Consider the following 23,844-nt stretch of genomic DNA (forward strand, 5'->3'; position numbering starts at 1 on the left):
AGAATAACAATTATTTTCAAGTGAAAGTAACTTAATTAGCAATAATAAGAAAACACAACAATTCATAACTAAAAAAGGATATGAAAAAATGTTATTCATAATATTTTAATTACCAAACGTATTGGAGACCTCTAAACAACATTTACATTGTGTTTACCAATAACAGAATTAACTTCTACAATTTGGAAAGAAAAATACTTTACATATTCACAAATATGTTAAACATTTCATTTATCCTATAACTGAGTTGGGTAAGCAGTGTGTTATTATGAATGAGACAGGATTGCATACTATGTGAAATAAACAATCTGGAGAATACCAGAAAAAATCTGAATTTAGTCTAGCAGCCATGGCTGAAAATTACTGCTGCAACATAACTTGGTATTAAAAAGAGTCTTTAGATGTTTGCTTGGGATTTTTCAGTCCATGCAATTTCCAAAGGTTGGCAGGTTCATCTGATGTAGCCATAGGTGATGTGTGCTGGGACCCTTGTTTGTATATTTGTATTCACCAGACAAAACAACAGAACAGTCAAGCCAAGGCAGCAGTACGAGATTTTGGGCAATGAAGAATTCTGAAATGTTTCGTCACACGTATGGTCAAACACTAAAACCTGGCTGCAGACAAGTTGAAGACAACAGCCTTCAAAACTTCGGAGATGTAGTAGTGACTACTGAGCGTGTTATTTAGTATGTAAATCACTTGCCCATTGTTGTAAATTTATTTAGGATGTAATCACAAACTCAGCAGCAGCTGCTTCTAACACGTAAATAAAACCTGTTTTTGTCTTCTCAAAGTCCTTTAATTACTTTGCTAGTTGCAGTGCATTTCAAAATCTTCACCATTTTTTTATTGTTATTTTTTTATTTTCTGTTTCATCCAAATTGTTATGAAATGCTCCAGTTTTTCATTTAAATGTAATCTAAAGAAAGCCAAGCAAGTTAATGCCAGAAATCCAATTTTTTTGGCTGAAAATAATGAAATATTAAGTGCTTTATTAAAATAATAAGGAATTTTAGGAATAACAGAAATTTGAAAGAAATATTATATCAGGCTATTACGAATACAGTTGAAAATCAGAAACACTGGCACTTAAATACAGTAACAATCAATCACATTGTAAAATTTAGGAAACATAAAAATTTAAAAATTTAGCTAGCACGTGAATATATATATAAATATCTCAATCAGAAAGAATATATTCAGTATATTGAAATAAATACCTTGGTCTGAATTTTTTCTTTGCAAGACACATGCGAATATTCTTCTGAATAACAATCAGCTTTTTCTGGCGATATATAATTTTATTCTTTACTGAAAATAAAGAAAAATATAAATTAAGAAGACAAAAAATAGAAATAACAATAGAGATTAAAAACCATATCAAGTATTTTTTATGAATGCTGAAATTCATAACTATTTTATTCCATCACCATGTTTCAGAGCTGTATCCTGTTAGATTATTATTCTTGAAAGCAAGTTAAGAAATGCATTCGCTTGATATACATATTTATATATCACTTAATATGCATTAAAATACTTTTACCAAAAGTACCTACTGTGTAGCTGCCAGCCTTGAAATATGAAAAACTAAGAGATTCTGAAAGGCTTTCACACTGTATGGAACCGTTCCAAAAAAGCTTAAAAAATTCACTTAAACTTGTTTTGTAATGCATGATTTAGGTTACTGAAGCAAACTATATAAATATTCAATTAGATATTCTAAATTTTATGTTCTTTGGTTTATTTCATTTTGTAATGTTCTTATATTTTTAAAATGGAATAATCCCAGTAGGAAAAAAATTAAGCTTTAATTTAGCAAATTACTTTTAAAAGCAAGTGAAAAAATTAATTAATCTACATACTATTCTGTAGATAAACTTAGCAATGCCCCATATATTGATGTAAAATATTATTAAATACAAATATTAACTCATTAAAGATTGGCTGAATCTTAATATGAAATTCTACAGATGTTCAGAGAAGATTGGGATAATTCAGATAAAATAAAATTTAATAAGATAAATTATGCTGCAAATCACTAGAAGAGGGGAAATGGAGTTTGCAAAATTAAGTTTTGGTAAATTTCAATTATTGCTAGAAAACATTTTCCTTAGTAAAAATTTAAAAACCGGGAGATCCAATGAGGTACTAGGTGGCGTGACGAAACCCCAAAATAGCTGGTAGCTCTGTTACTGAAAATGGGATCTTTTATAGTTCTACTGTTTAAGCGATAAACATATAGTATTAAACAGCTGATAAAATTTCAATACAGCACTAAGAAAAATGGAAGCATATTGGTCACTAGAATAATTTCATACATCACTAGTTAAAATTAAAAATTTATTAAAGCTTCTAGGCACACATTTGAATAAGTAAAAAACAGTAAGAAAGAAAAACAAAACTAGTAAAAATTATCAATTTTGAATCTTTCATACAAATTTAAAAGAAAGAAAAATTACACATTTATAGAATAAAAGAATAAAGATTTAGAAATGAAATAATACAGCAAGATATGCCTCATAGAAGGAACAGGCTTCTAATGAAACAGGCTCATATTTACATTACAAATGGAGAAAACTATGAAAACTATATGCAGCTAGTCTATTCACTAGGATTTAAACTCTGGGTTTGGCTAAATGATCAGTATTCAACAGTCTCATCTTCTAAACCATAAGTAAGGACATACCTAAAGAAATATAATACATTTACTGTTTTTATTAATTATGTATCACTTTTCTCAGAATATATTTTTATTTACTTATTTTTTTTAAGTTTTCAAGTATACTCCCTAGATAATTCAAGCTTCAATTAAATGTTTAGATACCTCTCACATTCCAGCATTTTCAATCACCAAAAAAACTCAAAAATAAACAGTAGCAAGTAATTACAGTACTTAACTTTTACCCCCTCTCTTTTGTAGAAAATGAAATGATCATGGTCATATATCAATATAGAATGCAAATATCATTTGCAAAGGATTCAGATGACTTGAAAGAGATCACGTGAAAGAGAATGTACCGTATAAGTCAAATAAGCTGCAATGTAAAGAGCATTAAGCATTCTTAAACAAATACATGTTAGTATGACAACCAGAACTACTAATGATTGATATATGCCTATTTCTAACATCAGGAAAAAATCTGTCATTTTGATGGAATGGTAGTTCTAGTGTTATGATGGCAGGAATTATAAATTTTACTGGTCATTATTGTTTTGGGATCCACCAAAGAAAATTCTTTTAGAACAAAACTAAAATTATCATTTAATAACCTCTACTTACCCATTCTCACCTAATGGCCTTGGATGAAATTTTTTGACTCTTATGAAACTCATTTCAAGTTTCTGTCACTAACCAATTCTGTGCTTATTTCAGCTTCTTCCTTCTTTGTTTCCTTAAAGCTATATAAAACTTTTATAGCTATAATTTTATGTCATTTAATCATTTACTTCCCCCAAACTTTAACATATTTCAGAAAAGGAAAGACCAAATTCATGCATTACAATAATTCTGCTGTTATTGGAGATGTCTAATCAAAATTTTCTTTTGTGCCATTGTTCTGTTTGTTACATTTGAAAGACTCTTAAAAAAATTTGCACATGAGGACATGCACATAGTCTCCAATTACAAACTAATTTTATTAACGACCGCAACTTTATACAAAATAAATGGAAAAACTGGTTTCCTGAACATTAACTCGTTTCAGCTACTGCCATTTGTATAGTCCCCAGGCAATTACTGAGCATTTTGGTGATGAACTATAACAGCCTTTGAAGAGCTTATATAACAAATAATGAACTTATGAATTAGAACAGCCTCTTAAAAGCTCATATAAAAGTAATGGTAAATAAACAAACAATATACACTAGATTTGGTTCTTTCTTTATAATTTCACTCATAACAATTATCTCATTATTTAATTAGCAGGTTCTAATTGTTACTTACATTTAATTACTGAATATGCACACCAAATTGCTTTTTTCCAGCGTGATGCTAGCAACCACTTCTTAACCTTTTTGACAAGACAGGCCAAATTCTGAGGATCTGATTTCATTATCTGGTCGAATTCAGCAAACTTTCCCGGACGGAAAAAAACTTTGGTCAAACCAAAACAAAAATCATTTTCATTGAGACCGAGGGCTTTAAACAGAGCCTGAAAAGTAAGCACTTCTTATATAAATGGAAATAATTAATCATAGAAGTAGCAAAATACGAAAAAACACAAGGATCTTAAATTGTGTCAAATGTTATGCTTATTATGGTTGTTTAAGACGGTTTAAATAAATACATTATTACTGAACATCAAATGACTATTACTTGGTCAAATTTCAATACAGTACTAAAGGAAATGTTTAAAATAAAATATTGCAAAACTATCACAGTTGAATAGAGACATGAAATGTAATTATAAGCAAAAACTTGACAAAAATATGATGTAAATATATTAGGAATAATAAAAAATGCAAATAAAAATGCAAACCCAAATTATTTTTAGAAATTTAGAACCTTATCATAATGGTGTTTTGAACTTCATTTAATGAGATGATTATGAGAGAATGTTGATCTGTTATGACTAATTTTCCATAATTAAGCCCCATAGAATGGCATTCAGCTTTTAAGAGGGTGTTATGCATTGTAACACATAATACTTTCCATAAATTTGAGGCCCACAAATTCCATCCCACATGAGAGCAAATCATAATGTATATCAATGTTAAAGGAAAAGCTGACAAATTATGTTTCTTAATCAACTTTTAAGTTTCTGTATCCCTATGGCTAAGACAGTTATTAAACATCTTTCCTCAATGTGGAGAAAACAGTCAGCATTCTGAGTACTGCAACAAGAAATATTATAAACTATGAAAAGACTAGAAGCAATATAAATCATATCAGATTAAAGATTCTTGCTTCATAAGAGGATAGAAAGACTGCCTCATTTACCCATTCTCTGCCAGTGAGTGTTTTCCTAATATTTCTCAGTTGGCTCCAATACATTTTCAGTTTTCCTGCCAGGCATTGCTATCCCATTCAATATATGTCAGTTATCATCATGTGTTAGCATTCTTAGTCCTATGGCTTTGATACGCAATAATTTTCTTATTGCCATGTTTCTCTAAAACAATATTGTATCATAACTGCATCTTTTCTTCTTTGTAAGCTTAATAATAAACATTTGAATCTTAGAAGAGTAAAATGTTTTTCTCTTTTGCTATGATGAGACAAAAGACCTGTTTAAGACAGCAAATTCTCATATCAATAATTCCCCCCCCCCATTTTGAGAATACTCTAAGCAGAACTACTGTTTGATAAATGATTTCTACCTCTTACTGGATGCTGGATGAAAATATACTGATTTTATCTCTACAAATTCAATAGTATTTACAAACTGAGAGGTCCTCCTACATAAAGGCCAGCATTTGGTTTACACCATACAAAAATACTTTTTAATTCTTTAAAAGTTTTACTCTAAAAATGAGCTAAAGATTTTAGTTTTAGATTTAAATATGCATAATTGCAGCATTAAAAGAAAAATTATTGAGAAGAAAAGGAGTCCAAAATATTTAATAAAATTTTATATGATAATTTCTGACTTACAAATGAAAGATGTTAAAGAGTAATCACACTACTTACCTTACAAAATAATCGTGGATCTAAACGAGCAAGATCAGGTGGCAGGTACTTTTTGTACATTTCATAGAGGTCAGAAAACTGTGCCCGAGATGGATAACCCTGTTGCATTAATTCCAAGACAGAAGTCATTCCTATTTTGGTTTTCCCACATACATAAAAACAATGAGGAAAATTTACTTTTCTGCCTTATCAATACACTATTTAAAGAAAATGAAACAACACAATATTAAAAACTATACAAAACCTGAACAGCGCAGCTGAATAAGTATTTGATTTCCTTCAAAGCAGTGGTCTATCATCCTAAAATTTGGTTTGATGCAGCGGACAAAATGTGTACCAGTGTTTCTTAACTTCACCATAAGCTCCTGAAGCTGACTTCTAAACTTACTGCCAACACTATTAATATTCAGTTTTCCTCTATTCTGCTGGGTAGTTGATTCATTTCGAAACAGATTTTGAACAAAACTATTTTCAGCTTCCAGCATAACACTCTCTAAAGATGCATGAAGAGCATCATTATTTTTTTCAATAAATGATACCTAAATGGAAAAAATGGCACATGAATTTATGCAATGCTGTGATTTAATAACTGTGTGGTTTAATGACATTATAGATCAGATAGAATATTCTGAAATGCATAATTTTGCACTAATATATCTTCCTATCATGAAGAAAGGGCAAAATACTGACACAGAGATTTAAAGTTTGCAAATTTTTTAAATTCATAACTTTCAAAAATATCTGCATATATCATTAAAAAAAGTTATTTGTTGTGGTTTCGAACACTTATGACAAAGGAAAAAATAGTAATTTCAAATATATCTGTCAATATTTTACATAAAAGGTCAATAAAATACAATATACAGGGTGATTAAAAAAAGTTTACAAAATGACATGGCAAATCAGGCATAGAACAAGGATAAAAAATCACAGAGGAATGCAGGGTCTCAAACGAAACTAAAGGGCATTGCTATACAAATACAAGCTGAGCAAACACAGATTGTCTTCACTGAAGCTGCGGATGCGTTGGGAATAACATGGCTAGTTACATTACATATACCATGAAATAGCTGACATGCATTTGATTAATGGCATGGTTAACTGCAATGGACAAGAAGCCGTGTGAATGTATCATAAGAAATATCCTGAAAAAAAAAGGTACCTTGCCACTCATTATTTGCCACTCTGCATCGATGATTGTGCAAAACCGGCTTGTTCGACACGCACAACTGCTGTTTGCCATCGAACAACTCGGAGAGTTTTTTCTAGAAGAAAGCATTCTTTGAGAACTGGAGCATAATCCTTCAACAAGAACATGGATTGTATCCCAAAACACTCACAACCCCCAAGCCACCATCTGGCACATTTAATACGATGAAGGACTTCATCCTTTTCATTTACAATGCATACAGCCATTCAAACTGGAAGGCTACAAGCACATGGTGTTTGCACGGTGGTTTTTGCAAGAAAATGCTGCAGACTTAAACTTCACAGGAAATGTTCTTTTCAGTGATGAGGTTATGTTCTCACTACAGGATGTGATGAATGTTCACAACTTGCACACTTGGATGAAAACCCACATGCTACACGTATGCATGCCTCACAACGTAAATTTACCCTCAACGCGTGTGCTAGCATTTTAGGAGACTGTTTACTGGTCTGTGCATTCACCCAGAAAGATTTAATGGTTGCATTTATCTTGTATTCTTGTAAGAAATTCTGCCAGATATGCTGAACGATGTTCCTATGCCTATTCATCGATGCATTTGATTTCAGCACAACAGGGCTTCTGCATGATTCAGTAGACAAGTCAGAAAGTCAATCTACAAGCTCTTTTCCTGGATGCTTCATTGGTCATTGGTGGACCAATTGCATGGCCACCACAATGATCAGATCTGTCTCCAATTGATTTTTTTGTCTGGGTTTTTTAAAGGACTTGTGTATGAAACACCTGTTTCATCACCAGAAGACTTAGTAGAAAGAACTGAGGCAGCAGGATGTGTTCAAGATTTATCTGGTATCTTTGAGAAGGTGCACCGTTCAATGCAGCGCCAATGTTAGGCATGGCTGGATGCATCTGGAAAAAACTTTAAACATCGCTTGCAGGGGTCATACATTTGTAGCATGTGACTTATATAATAAATGATCTGAATGGTTTTGTGTCTTGTCTTCATGTTATGTATTATTTTAAACGTCCTCTAGTGGCCCTAGATAGCATTTGCGACCCTATGTTCCTATGTATTTGAAGTACTCAAAAGTTATCTGCTTTAGAAGTGATGCATTGAGAGTATGTGGGAGTGGAGACTTTCTAAGCAGGTTGGCTCATATTTACACTATGCATGACGACTGCACACTATGCATATTTACACTTCGCAGAAACCTCATGTATCAAACCCAACCAACCAAAAAAAATCAAACTATGATTAAGATTAAAAATTAGTTCCCAATGCTCTTATCGACTTTACTACTTGGGCAAAATTCATTTGTATTACACATTAAAATTATATCACTTGATGGTTAATAAATGTTTTTAAAAGATCAGATACCAAGTGGATACAACTACCATGTATGGGTAGTTCACATGTGAGTTTAGCTGCCAGCAAATGAGGTTAGTTACATGAAATTTATCCTGACTTCCTTTACAAAGAATATAAAATACAGGTCAGTATTTATTAGAAATTCAGCCTTCATGATGATAGCAAATTACATATTTAAATGAAGATATAGGACAGTAACCCTTTGACTCGTGGTGGTTGCGCCCTGAAAAAACCAATTTTCGTTTTTTTTTCTCCTCTTCTTTCCGAGATTTTTGAGTGAAGATCAATTGATTACTGATCTTTTACCTCTAAATAACACAAAATGATTGCAGAATCATACATGTTTAAGTCTTAGTACTTCAAATCGGCTGCCTTTTAAAATTTGTTTTCAATGAGACAAAATAACTTCCTTTTATTAAAATAAACAACTTTAAATTTGAAAAGTTATTCATTCCACATAATGATTTCTATTGTGAACAATAAAACATTGCAATAATTAAACTGCATATATAAAAAACCTATCTACATTTATGGCATTTGCTTTGTGGTTTCAGGGCGTGACCACTGTCCCACTAGAGCATTGTGTCACAATGCTCACAACCCTCTAGAGGCTCAGTGGTCGCGCCTTGAAACCACTGCTCTATACAATGGCGTTTTCTTTCAAATAGGAATGTTTATTTTTACCGGGATATAGATAAGAGGCTTTGAAGCCACAGATTTATTTTATTACTAAACAATACATGCACCTGGCCAGTGAAAAGGTCTTTCTTTTCCACAGATTTTTCTCTGACTTCAATACACTTGCTTCCCAAGCCAGTATTGTGATTTTATAAATTATTTGGTGTGGTTTAAATTGTATGTAAATATACTTTGCTATAATTAAAAATAGAAATTGCGTAAAAGTTTTATTTAAATTTAAAATATTTTCTAAATGTTTTGGGACAAAATATAAATAAAATAAATATGAATGGGAAACGAATAATCCATACCAAAGCCAAAAAGACCAAGCCCCCCCCATTAACATAAAAAACCACAAATTTCATGTGCCAAATGAAAAGAAAACAAATAACGCTGGACATATATCAATGATATTGAAGTTCCAGGCAGTGTACATTTTGCAGTGCAAGGAAGAAACCTCATAGAACAAGATTCATATGAGAAATGCACAATGTGGGTCTATGCATATACCAAAAAGACAAAACATGCTTTGAACAGTGTCACAAAAAATGTGTTCTTTGAAATAAAAAAATAAATAAATAAAAAAAGTGAGTTTTTTTAAATCCTTAATTTGATGAGCCTTTTTATCTATTTATCCAAATGTCCTTTACATATATTTTCACTGTTACAGAAAAATTACATAAATGTTTATTTTTAAATTTTTTTCTGACGATTTACTTTGTAAAATAATGCAAAAAATTTACATATAATGCAATTCATACTTACATTTTTTTAAATTCATAAATTTTGTCATTTATTGGAAATATGCACGGAAAAAGGTAAGTTTTTTCCCCCTACTACCTCAGTATGTTTCAAAGTCCTAGACCAGGGGTCGGCAACCTGCGGCTCGTGAGCCACATGCAACTTTTTGGATGTGAAGCTGCAGCTCTTTAGTTCCATACGCAAATATTATTTATTTTTTAAAAAGAAAAACATTTAAAAATCATTCTGAATTGATTAACAAGGATTAGGCACTGATTCTGAAATTTTGTAAATATTTGACTACCGACTCAAATCCCTATCCTATCCTAGCCGCAAACTGGTTTCACAGTGCAACCACCACCCACAGAACAATGGACAAGAGTAGATTTTTTTAATTCATATATTACTTGTCTCTAGGATCATAATATTCAATTTCTAGAGCTTTTAGTTTAAAAAATTATAAAAATAATATAGCGTACATCAAAGGGTTAATGCAGAAGCTCACAACAATTTTCACATGAATTTCGTCACACACAGTTTAGCAAAAGATTTTCTATGAACAATCAGCATTTCAGAAGTTTTTCTCAATATAACATCAGGATGAACCAGTTTCATTTTCCTGCAAAAATCAGAGCCCTTCCACAGCAGACGTCTCTAAGTCTTGTCATTATTAATATTCTTAGATATATTTACTAGTAACAGATAGATTAGTTGGGTTTATTTGATTATAGCAATTGTCTAAAGACAGAGATGCCTTCATGGAAGACTTCTTAAGGAAAACTGCCTCATACACATGCTGGAAAACCAAGAAAATGCCCATGGAGCCAGCTCATTTGCAAGAGTTTGAACCCTGCACTGAACTACTATCGCTTAGTGATTTCACCACTCAGCCACTGGAGGGCTATAACAGATAGAAGGTCTTTTTTTACCTAACCAAATACCCATTTAAAAAGGGTCCATGACACTTAAGTGACAAGCCCATTCAGCCAGCAGGACATTTAACCGATAATATTATCGCATGTGTATGGGTTCTTAGTTGACTGAACACATACAGAATTGATAATAGCTTGCTAAATTTTAACAAAAGGAATACTTTACAATTCTGAAACTTTCCATAAAAATACAAGTACAGCTCTTTCCACTACAACACAACACAATAGGTAATTACCACTTCAAACTACTAAGAACATAATGGACAGTGCATCCAAAGAGTGAAGCTTGCATGATCTCTCAATACTCCAAATTCAGCTATGAACCAAAAATTGTGAGCTGATGGTCTCTCTGGTCTTATATAGTTTTCACCTGGCCACTGAGAAATCTCTATCTACCATTTCTTGAAATTACTGGAAGGCATATACAGTTAAATATACATATAAGGGCTGTATACAGTTAGTTATATACAGGGATCAATTACAGTACCAAAAGAGGGACTGGACCAAAATGTTGCCAAATGGTCGCAAAGTTTAGTGACTTTTGGCAATCCATTTAAAATTTGGCAAAAAAATTAGTTGCTGAAACTGTCGACATCTTGGTGATGTCTTGCCACTTTAGCAACACAGTTATTTACTTCAATGTTAAAGATTTGCTCCTGTAATTTTATTTTTCGAGCACAGTTCAGTCTCTCCAAACTTTTCATGTTACATTATACAAAAGATACAATTTTAAATATAACTTTACCAAAATTATTTACATACTTACAAAAATGCATAATAATATGTATGTTTAAACTAAAATATGCACATAAATTTTAATAAATTTCTTTCCAGATTTAACCAACCATAACAAGAAGGCTTATAACCAAGTACTACAGTTTTATTTAATGCCAGATACAGCATAAATTTTAAAATTAGGCAGAAAAGCAACCTTAAGCTGGCATAGATTTTGAAATTCATTTCGAGGGTGAGGAAATATGATTTAAGGGTAAAAAATACTTTTTGTAGAAATGCAAAGAAGGAAACAAATTTATATATAAATTATGCATAAATTGTCACACTATAAGGGACACATAAAAGTCTGTTATCTAGCATGAGTTTAACTATTTTCATCTTAAAATTGTCAATATGATTTCTGATTTTCATATATTAAACATAAATCATTATCTAGAACCGAAACTGTTTATGGTATAACTATTTTTGTTTATCTGCTTCTCCATATGAAACGCTATCACTCTGCTACAGCCTTTTCTCACTACATGAAAATGAAACCCATCAAGCAAAGCAGGCTTATGAACCACTGAAATATGATGTTCCTATTTTGCTACACATTACAAATTTAATAAAACGATGTTGCATGTTTTTGTCGGAATGCGCTGTCGGTTAAATGTCTATGATCAATCTAAAAATATTTGTGATACATACAGTGATTAAATTTTATGCAATAATGAGTAAAATATTGGTGTTTCTTAATTAATAATTTTAAATAAACATGCAAGAAGAAAAATACAAATTTCAAAATGCTCACCAGCAGCCTAATGGTTTAGCCACTGAACATCGGTAGTTTGACCTGGGTTCAATTACAAGCAAACAAATGAGTTGCATAAGTGATTTCATCAACATGGATATGAGACAATCTCACTTAAAAAGCCCTCCACAAAGGCATCCCATTCCCTTAGGCAGACAGATCTTGTGTGTTTTGCCATAATCAACTAAACCAAATCACATAAATTTCAAAACAGTTGTTCATCACAATTTGGTAGTATGTGCTTAGAACAATATGAGTGATCCTGCTCCAAAACATTAAAAAAAAAGAAAATACTGGAATACATCTGCCCTAAATCAGGAAATCTTGAAAGCAAAGAGCACACAGAAATGGACAGTGACTAACAAAATATTTTAGACCTGATACATTTAAAAACACTATCTGAAAATACGTTACATGGATAAATAAACAATTATTTCAGGTTAGAAGAAATTGTAAATTTCTTTTCTTTCCTAGATTTTATAATAAAAAGCAGAATTAATTTATGCAATGTGAATGGTTGAAGACGCATCTTACTGAAATCTTAACAACGATGTAACAATTTCAAAATGATTGGAAATTGATTCGCGTGAATCAGACATTTAATTAAAACCACTGTTACAATAAATAAAAAAAAAAAAAAACAGAAGCTACTTAAATCACATAAAAAGCACAAATATTAACATAATCATTTAATAATGGATTAAAATATCCAAAGGTTACCTATTAAGCATTTATAAAAACTTGAATGACTTAAGTAAAAATCATTACATAACACAGAAGCAAAGAAGGAAGAAAATCCTGTAATGTTCACTGTTAATCTGACCTGCAATCTTGCTAACCAGGACAGAAATGAACAAGAAAGACTAATACTGAGAAATTTAGGTGGTTTTTCAAAATCTTTTAATAAATAATTTAAATTTAAATTTAAATTTATACTTAAAAATGCTCATAAATTAGTTTACATAAGATAACAGAAATTCTTAAAAAATCTTAGCATTAATCAAGTATTCAGCATTAGAACAATGATATTAGATAAAATGTAAATGTTATAATAATGTACCTTAAACAATTAGAACACATTTTCCTCCCACTTTGAATGAATGCATGAGGCTATAATTATTAATAGTTTACAATAAAATTTAAAATTTATTCTACAACTGAATCCTCAAAGGAAATAGATGGCAGTCTGACCAGAACTTAAACACAGTTCGAAAAGGATATTTGCATGCTTTGGCAAAAAGTGAGACTGGATGTGCCATTTATTTGCAGACGTATTGGAAACGAAGACAGCAACTTACACACAAAAGCCTGTATCAGATAATTTCATGGGAAGTTAATCATAAACAAGCAACTGAAAATTTCATTGCATTTAAGACCTGAGTCGCAAGGATAAATTTTTATTATTAGCAGAAAATACACCAAGGGAGGATATCAAACTGAGAACTTGTAAGGCTCATATTTTACAATCAAATAAGAATAGGGATGGAAACTAAAAAGCATGTAAGTTCAAATCTGTAACAAAAAATTTAAAATCAATTTTTTTTAAAGAACTTACTGTTTCGTAGCACACAGCACCAGCAAAATGACGAATTATGAAACCTTCATTGTCACGAATTTCCCGATGATATTTAAGCTTTGATTTCCTTGGAATATCTAACCGGAAATGGCCTTGGTTTCTGCTATGCACTGCACTAGTAAAATGTGTATGACTAGATTTAGGAAGTTTACTTTCTTCATCAAGTAAATCAAAAATTCCATTTCCCTTACTTTCTAGTAACTCTGCAAAGAGATTTTAAATTGATTTCAGATATACTTAAGCAATTCATATGCAACAATAAGTAAATTGCATTACTTTACACAAAAATAGTTTTCATATTTCCCCCTCATGCAAATTAATTTAATTAATTTAGTCATACATGAACATTTAAAATGAAACAGTATAAATCTTTTTGACTCTATTTGCTAAAGATTATGTTAACATAGCGAAACATTTCTCATACCTATGCATAAGTGTCTTATTAAAAAAAGTAAAAATGCTTACGATTTGAAAGCTTATCTAAACAAATCTGAATATTCTATGATGAATATTTGGCCCATTTAAAATTTTAATTCACTGACAATGCATTAAACCAGTTCAAATGAACTTAAAATTTTACATATATACAGCTATAGATCACATATATACAGCTATATATTACATATATAAATATACAGCTATAGATCGGGAGGGAGGGAGAGAAAGTTTCAACATAACTTGTCATACAGAAAAGTATATGAACGATCATTTGATTTTCTTTAGTGTCATCAATCACAATCCATCATCCTTCACAACATATTTAAAAGAAAAAGAATGCCAAAATATATTTTACCTATACAATCTTGATTATCTATATAGTCTATTTTTCTGACATTTAAACCTTCTCTTTCATAGAGAGCTTGCTCCTACACAAATATAAATCAATACTATAAAAACAATTGAAAAATTAAATACACATAAGAAATGAAATCTAATTTTACAAATAATACATTAGTATATCAATTAAATGATGTTTCATGAAAAACAGAGACATTAAAACATTTTTATATCACATTTTATGAAGAATGCTTTAAGGAGTTTAAACCGATTTCTGATATATAAGCATTAACATTTCAAATTTGCCACTGATCCGATTCATAGAAATCTCCAGAAATTATTCACAGTAAAACAGCTATTTATCACATGAATTTATGTATAACAGCATAAATAATATCCATTTAAAGTATTGATTTTAGGTGAAAAAATTCATCATAAAAGGCAAAAATAAAGTAAAAAATTCAAATAAAGAGACATGCAAAAATGGGTTTTATTCCAAATTCAAGTACAGTCAAAAGTCGTTAATCCGGACTTGTCGGGACTTCGGCGATTCCGGATTATAGATCATCAGTTTAAATCTGGTAAAATGGCATGCAGAAATTATAAAATTAAAAATATGAAACCATAATTTACGAAATAAAGAACAATTATGATCTAAAGGGTATCAAAATTTACAAAAAAAAAGCTTAATATTTATTTGTTTACTTTACTAAACATTTCTTTCAATGTAAGTTTTTTATGTGATAATACATTCTCTTTAATTCTATAAACAGACATAATTTCTTGTTCAGTTACAAAGTTCTGCTGTTCAAGTCCTATAATTGCTGTGTCGAGAATACCGACTAATTTGTCAATCGAAATTTTTTCGTTTCCAATAACCTCTGTCACTTTCTTCACTATCGGAAGCGAATTATAATGATAAGGCATTTGATTTAAATCATATCAAAGACGGAGTACATTGAGATGAAATACTACATTTAGTAAGCAATTATAAGCCAAATAAAATAAAAACATCTGCCCTTAAGATAAGGATAGTGTTGACAGATCAACTTCCAATTCATTGCGCTCCGCGGCGTTAAAGATAAACATAGTTTAGATAAACAAACATTAAAGTTTAGATAAACAAAGGATATGCCTTTATCCATTTTTTGCAGCAATTCCACTTTTTGTTTAATGGACTCCGAAAGATACTTTCGCTTTGTATATCCTTTACATATTAGTAAATATATATCGGAAATTCTATTTGACATAATCGAAAGTTCAAGCTTACTTTTATAAAATTGCTCTAACAGTCTGCAAAAAATAATAAGCCGGATCCAATTCGAAGATTAAGGAACAACGCAATCTGCAACATTAACTGAAATAGATAATTAGATAACTTTAGCTTAGCTTATCCTGTCCGTTATACATTAAATGCGCATTCGTAAACGTATTTTGCGCATGCACACACGCAAGTTCGCACCGACGCATGCGCAGAAAGTTTGTAGCTTTGAGGTCCGGATTATAGATCATTCCGGATTATGGGTGTCCGAATTAACGACTTTCGACTGTATTAAAAAAATGTCAATTTTTATTTTAATGAATCTACAGGCTGAAATACTTTTGTGTGTAATATATTTTGATATAGGGGCAAGAATGTAAAATGTAGAAAAATGTAAAATGTAAAATGCCTTAAATGTAGAATGTAAAATGCCTTAAAATGTAGGCAGCAAGATCTCTACATAAAAATAAAGAAAACACGGATCTGATATTTGTTTTTATCAACTAAACATGAAGAATGATATATATTAACTCTGTTATTTTTATTTCATATAAAAGACGTTTTACCCATGGAGACTCTAATAATAGAAAAAGTACCTTCTTTACAATAAAGATATGTCACCTCAGCTTATTCAAAATCTTACAAATTTTATTAATTATAATGTTAAAAAATTATAATAATTATTAATATTATTATAATCTTATAGTAATAATTATGTTTAATAATTATAATGTCTCTATATGAGGACATTGTTAAAAAGTACTGGAGAGTCTGTGCACTAATAGCTTAAGCACTAATGATTGGCATTTATAAAATAAAAAAGTAAGTAGCTGATACCCGATTACGGTTCTAAATGAAAATCAGAAAAATACATTTACATAATAGGAATTTCTTTTTGCCAATTTTTCACTCAGTTAAGCATTCAATTGTTAATTTAAAATATGAAAACATTTTACTAGTATAAGATCAGCATAAATTGATAAACATATAAGGACTTTTTTAGCAGATGAAACTTACTTCTTTCAAGATCCTTTCATTGAAAAATTGCTGCAATTTCTCATTGCAATAATTAATACAAAACTGCTCAAAACTGTTCACCTGAAAATACTCTAAAAAAATGAATGCAATGAATATTGGAATAAACCACATTTCAATACTGTAGGAAACTGAAACACTAAGTAATCAATAAGAAAGGAGGAGGGAAAAAATTATGTAAGTATTTTAAATATATAAAGTCTTTCACTTATTTTGAATAAATACATAAGGATTTTGTTTTTAGAGCAATTCATTTTATTCTTAGTAACGAAAGCAGATTAGAGGTTTCAATCATTAACCTTTTCTTGTGGCTATAGAGGTTATATATATATATATATATATTGCGCCATTTATTCAAGTATTTAGGACAGGAAGGGGGAAAAAATGAGTCTCCTACATCCTATACTACATAACTTCGTAAATTTTATATCTCAATAGTGAACTGAATTCCTTGAAAGTTTATTTATTGTTATGACTGCATAGCACATATCTGTCCTAGTACCCAAGAAAAGGTTGTATAAACTAAACAGTAAAGCAAATTTAACATTGTTTCTGCTTTTAAAGCCAACGGCAAAAATATACACTGCCTGGCCAAAAAAGAGAGTTGCTGAGTAATTTTGTACATGTAAAAATATTCTGGAGGAAATAACAGATTAAGCATTTTGAAAATTTACATACAGTATACAGCTCCTCATTTCATAGCAATAATGACTAAGATGTTATAGGTGATTAAGGAAAAGATGTTAGAGAGTTAAGAAACGATTAAGTTATTATCAAACACAGAAAGCTAAAATTACTGGCAAAGGTAGTGAAACACATCAGTAAATTATGAAATCTTGGAAATATAGAAGTGAGCCACTGATTTCATTGAAAATCAGTTCTAAATTATCATGACCAAAACTCTCTAAAATTATTACAGAAATGAAATTACAAAACATGTACAATGACATTCAACATGGGAAGCAAATCAACTTCCAATGCACAGTGGGATTAAACAAAGATACTGCAGAATAGAAATCATTTCTTAGTTTCCAATTAGTAAAGGAAGCTTCAATTTGCAAAAGAATATCAAGATTAGACTTATTAGTAATGCAGAAAGATTATCTAATTTGTTGAGTCCAGATTTACGTTCTTCCAACAAGGCAGAAGCAATCCCATTTTGAAAGGAGCCACATGAAGCATGGGCCACTTCATTTGCTGCTTACATCACACAAACTTTACTATATAGAAATAAATTACATTCAGTTCAGTATCTGTACATATTCAATGGCCATTTCATATAAGCACTGGATGTTTTTCTTTCCTGTAGGTCACGATGTATTCCAGAATGACAATGGCAAGATTTACAAAGCTGCTCACACTGTAAAAGACAGATTAAAGGAGCACGAGACATCATTCACACAAATGGATTGGCCTTAATAAGTCTTTATTTCAGCCCAGCTGAAGGCACATGGGATATATTAGAGAAGAATCTAAAAAGTAATTTAACTCTTCCTTTATTGGCCAAAAATCTTGGAAAATTGTTAGTACAACTCTGAGCAAAAATTAGTATGGGAACAAGCATAAACTCAACGAAATAATGCTACACTATACACTGTCTGTAGTTCACGTTACAGATGACCCAGTGCAGTATAAATTTTTAAAAGAATCTCGCAAGGATATCAATACACCAAATAAAAAGTTAAATACATTTTCTGATGCAAACTGGAAAGGTTATAAGCATACAATGTAATACACAAAGTTACATACTATTTAACATTATAAATACAGAAAATATTAGGACTATGATAGTGACATTCATAATTAGTAAAACTCTTACTTTTTTTTGCTTAAAATGTATGTGCACTATTTTATTCACAGCAGAAAAGGCATTAAGAAATTGCAGCCCTTCAGAACAAATTTCCTAGCAAAATTTTGAATGACTGCTAACATCAGAAAACATTCAGCAATAAATATTGTTTATAATCATGTTAAAAGTATGCACTGCGATGTTATATATCTATCATGTATATATTAGGGGCAGAGAACTATTAATTTTCATAGTTTTTAAAAATTATATTAAAAATATTGCATATTAATAACAATTTATTAATTTGAAAAGGATGTTAAATTTAACAATTTACTACTTCCCCCCTTTGTACAAAATCATCGCTGCAGTATGCTATTTAATTCTTTCTTGAAAGTAACCACAAACATTCCTGTAGATTCCTGTTTTGAAGATTCACATCATTCAATTATAGAGGCTCTTCATAATGCTTTATCGAAAGTAGTTCCTCACATTTTCAGCTTTATGGTATAAAATCAAATTCTGATACAAAATTAAGTATTTAAATAAATATCAATATAATAAACAACAGTAAATTTCAAAAGTTTAAAAAAAAAACCTGACACTCATTAGTAACTTTGTAAACTAATGTGAAATGCTTAATTTTAAGAGCAATTTATAAAAGTTTGATGATTAGAAAGGTATCCGTGAGAAGCTAAAACTAAGCCCAGGAAAACTATAGCATGCACCTATTTTTGGAAAGAAAGTATGCCCAGGAATATTTATTTTATTAGAGAAATTATTATAACCCCAGAAGAAAAACTTCAAGATGTATTAAGCTTTTTCAGTTATGTACTGCCATGCCTAGATAATGAGGAAAATCAGTAATAAAATAAAATAAACATTTTCATGTTTTGTATGTTACATGTTCTATTTCTTACCAAATGTTATGCAATACCCACTCTAGGTGTTTTTGAAGGTGTTTGACAATTTGATTACTACCTAGGTGTTTGATTATTACCTAGGTGTTTGACAATTTTATTTCTACTATGAGCCTTAAGGATAATATTTTCACTATGCTCTGGAATTATGCTGCAAAAAATTCGTTTCCCTTTCTCTTTTTATTATTTTGAGTGATTACCACACAGCATTTCATTGAGAACACCAGGCAATTAACTGATGTGTCGGTCAATATAAAAATGTGTTCGGCTAGGCTCAGAGGCAACCAATTACACTTTTCTAACTGCTTCACTACATGAAGCTAAAGATCATGTTCTAAAAAAAATTTATGTGAACTTTAAATGCACCTATGTCAAATCTGCTACTGTGCCAGAAATATTTAATGTTTACCATGTCAGATTTCATGGCATCACAGAGTAGAGCTAAGGGCTGAAAAACAAATTATGATATAGAAAAAAGGGCTCATACCATTAAGACAACAAAATTACACTGTCATCCCAACACATTCTTACATACACTTTTTAAGTATCCATTAGGTTGATGTCTTGTTCAGAAAGTCAGTTTACATAATACAACTTAGCTTTAAAAGCTCTCCAAATTTAGATTTCCACTAATTCAGATGAATTAAAATTTTTGTTCACTCATTGTGATGATAAAGCATTCTGCATAGCACTGGTTATATGCATTCACTCTCACACGGATGAGTGCAAACATTTGAAACTTAAGCTGTTTTGTGTTTTTTGACTACATACATAAGCTTCTACAATAGGCTCTGTGACAAAATAAATAGGTCCATCATGGATATTTTTGATGAAAATCAACTCAAAAACTTTTTTATTGATGATAGTATGCTGAGATTCTCCTTCAATTATAGAAGGAAATACATGGACAGTTCTTTAATTGGCAATTCTTTAATTAAATTAATAGTTGATTCCTATGAACTTCACATAAATTTTCTAATATATCAGTGATAAAAGAAAAAAAAAAGTTTTACATCTGTTGCTAAGTGCAAGTTTCAGCACCATCAAATATATGCAGATATAATATTGCCCACATTCAGTAATGCTAACTACTCACTACAACTTACACAGTGAATCATTGTCCAAAAATTATATGAAAATATACGAAAAAACTATAAAACTCGTACAGTTAATTCAGTTTGAACAGTTGTATAGAATGCTGGACTGCTGAAATAATGTTTAAGATAAAACCTTTTCAAAAACCTCCATGAGATTTCTATAGTTTTAAGTTAATGACGTCTACTTCCTATATTCTTGAGCTAATTACTGTCATTAAAGTACCCTTTAAAAGTCAAAAAATATATATCAAATAGCAAACTGACTAATTAAAGACATGCCACTACATATATCTTAAGATTTTCCTTTGTGTAAACTTTTATGTTTTGCAAATGAAATGATTAAAAATTACATACAGCAAACAGATTATACTAATTCTGTGAATGCAACTTACTTCAAGTACAGATGTATAGTTTTCCCATGTGCAGTTATTATTAAGAAACTTCACAATTTGAAATATTCCTTTTTTAGACTATAGTTTATTTACTATATTAAATCTCTAAAGCAAAGCAAGTAAAATAGACAGACTTAGCCCTTTCTTTATAGTTATTATTTTTTTCCGATTGCAGTGTTCTGAATGTTTCCTTGCTATGTGCTATTATAAAATCGTCATAGCTACTCACATGTGATTATTAATTAAAAATATTTTAGACATACCATACTTTAAAACAATAGCAAGAAGTGTATGGAATCAAGTATCTACAATAAAATAAACATTTTCGTAAATTTTAGACTATAAGCATAAACTTTAAGGCAAAAAAAAATTCTCCTTTTATGGGATAGAGTTTTCCCCCTTACAAATACTTTTCTTAGAACAATATTAATTTAAAAAATAATATGAAGAAGTAATTAAAAAAAAAAGAAAGAAAGGGAAAAAATTCATAATCTCAGAATTTACATCTAAAAAGTGATACAAAGTAACCTGAAAAACTGAAAATAATAAAAATCATAATCATTATGACACAGTACACAATTGCCTCTGTTTAAGAACCCAAAGTATCAACTGCATTTTACCTTCTGACAGATGAATGTGTGAATACAAAGCTTGTGAATTTACATATATACTTCACTTTAACCTACCAAAACCAGCAATGTCCAATACACCAATGTAATAAGATGATGAACTAAATGGAATACTCTTGTTGATACACTGCACAATGAAATCAAAAAGGCGGGAATACATGGCTTTAGCTAAAGCATCCCGTGCATTTTGGGCTTCATGCACTTTCAGAGGTACCCTATAGTAGAAATGCTTAACAAGTCACATGCACAAACAGAAGAATTAAGTAGTACATGCAAAAATAATATATGCTACATCAAAAATATATTAAATACTAATGATAGTAAAAACACAATTTTTTAAAAATAAAACAGTGTGACTAGACAACTACAAACAAACAACAACAACAAAAAAAAACTACTTATGAATTATTAATAATCATTAATTTAAAGTAGTCATGATAGATTAAATTTAAAATTTTGATGCAGGTGATGGACAAATCATGCAGTTAGGAAAACAGGAATGTACCTACAAAGCATTCTACAGTTAATATTATTGAAAGATGAATCTGTAGTATAAATAAATAGTTTACTAATAAACTGAAGAAAACACTGGAAGCTGCTTCTAAAACACTGGAATGCTACATATCAGCGTGCTAGCAGAAATCTAGCCACATGTTAGAATATGCAACATCAGTAATAAGCAATGTTTAAAACATTTGCTAAATTTATGCTTAAAATAATGTTAAATGTGACAAGTTTCCCATTTTTTCATTTATTATACAAAAAAGTACAAAATAACATAAAAATAGTACACTTTTCCATCTAAAAGCCAGTCTGAAAGATTCTATATTTGACTTGGCACAATTTCTATTTCAGTTCCAACTTACATAACTTTATTACACAAATTATGCTCATTACAGAAATATAAAATGTAGAATTCAAGAACTGACAAATGTCAGAGCTTAAAAAATTTACATCTTAACATTAATAGCATCAAAAATTATATATTTGGTGGCACAAAATTTGATAATTTCAAGATATACACCACAATTTTCATACATTCAGAACTAATATTTAAGAATTCCAGAATGTTTACTAATTATCTTACTATTATTATAATTCATATGACATTTTTACATCCATATTTATAAATAAGCCTGTGATCTCAGAATCCCTAAAGCTTTACACCAAATTACTTGCTAAAGAAGCTTATTATAAGTAAGCAGATTACCTGAGTCACATTCTAGGAACTGGAAACTTGCTTTATTGGTAAATATTTCATAGTTATCAGATGGAATACTGCTCCCAATTTTAGAATAACACTGGCCACAATAAACAGGTCCAGAGAAAAGTAACTGTGTTTCACAATGGACATATGCAAAAAATGTATGAAAAGAATATAAAAACATACCTCCAAGTATAATTAGAAGCCTCAATATCATTGTTGCTTATGAGGTACAACAGACCAAGGTACACCTTTTAAAATGAAATGTTTTTTTTGGGGGGGAGGGGGACTCCCCTTTTCTTTCTTTTTTTTTTTTTTTTTTTTTAAAGAAAGGAATTTCTAAATGTGCCTTGTAGATTATGGATACTTATTTTTCAGTAATATGGCATTTATGAAGCTACTAAATGCATTCAAAAAATTAATTCATTTACCTTTTTTTAACAATATTACAATTAACTTGCATGACACTGTATATAAAGAAATTTTAATTATCCCCTACAACACAGAACAATTAAGTATTGCAAACATCAATTTCATGCACTTCATATAATTTTTTCTTACATTAAATTTTTAGAGAATACAAACAAAAATGAGTCATCAAACTACGCTTACATATATATAGTTCCTTTAGCACCACCTTTGCTAGTCTGCATTACCCTACTTAATAAGCTTTGCCGTAAATACTGAGAGTCTACTCCTAATAATGATGAAACAGTATGAAGTACATCCACAGTTCCTGGTGACAAACGACATCCCCCCTTGCAATCATCCGGATTATCTTCAAAAGTAATATTTCCAAGATGCAAAACAGCAGCAACCACAGTATATATATTCACTCTATCAGAATCAGCTAGTCCTTCATAAAAAGAATCATGAATAAAATGCATAAGCATCACATAATTATGTTAAAGGCAATTTATTTAACAAATAAAATGTTATTGCTCAGTACAGCAACACTACTTTACTAAACAAAAATCTGGAAGCATTTGATACAGAATTTGGATACAAACATTAAAATTTAATATGGCAAGTACCTGAAGATGATGAAATTTTATTATTTATGCTCAAAAGGTGAAAATTATTAGCTTAAACACTGAAAAATAAAACCTGATAAGCAAT

The 23,844-nt window shown here is 30.3% G+C and overlaps 1 protein-coding gene across 3 annotated transcripts in view; it reads right to left on the reverse strand.

Annotated features, from left to right (window-relative positions):
• jar (Myosin heavy chain 95F jaguar) overlaps positions 1 to 23,844 on the reverse strand; it is a 111,872-nt gene that overhangs the window by 44,161 nt on the left and 43,867 nt on the right. For all 3 annotated transcript variants that reach the window (XM_085809416.1, XM_085809417.1, XM_085809418.1), the window contains exons 10-18: positions 23,338 to 23,581; positions 21,579 to 21,736; positions 16,680 to 16,771; positions 14,418 to 14,490; positions 13,604 to 13,827; positions 5,877 to 6,171; positions 5,633 to 5,763; positions 3,947 to 4,154; positions 1,224 to 1,314 (exon numbers count right to left, since the gene is read on the reverse strand). In XM_085809416.1, coding sequence (XP_085665542.1) covers positions 1,224 to 1,314; positions 3,947 to 4,154; positions 5,633 to 5,763; positions 5,877 to 6,171; positions 13,604 to 13,827; positions 14,418 to 14,490; positions 16,680 to 16,771; positions 21,579 to 21,736; positions 23,338 to 23,581 — 1,516 coding nt within the window. The remainder of the gene's footprint in view (positions 1 to 1,223; positions 1,315 to 3,946; positions 4,155 to 5,632; positions 5,764 to 5,876; positions 6,172 to 13,603; positions 13,828 to 14,417; positions 14,491 to 16,679; positions 16,772 to 21,578; positions 21,737 to 23,337; positions 23,582 to 23,844) is intronic.

The sequence above is a fragment of the Stegodyphus dumicola genome, chromosome X2 (assembly GCF_044657685.1).
Source record: "Stegodyphus dumicola isolate Sdum_Otavi_A_Nest chromosome X2, ASM4465768v1".
NCBI lineage: Eukaryota > Metazoa > Arthropoda > Arachnida > Araneae > Eresidae > Stegodyphus > Stegodyphus dumicola.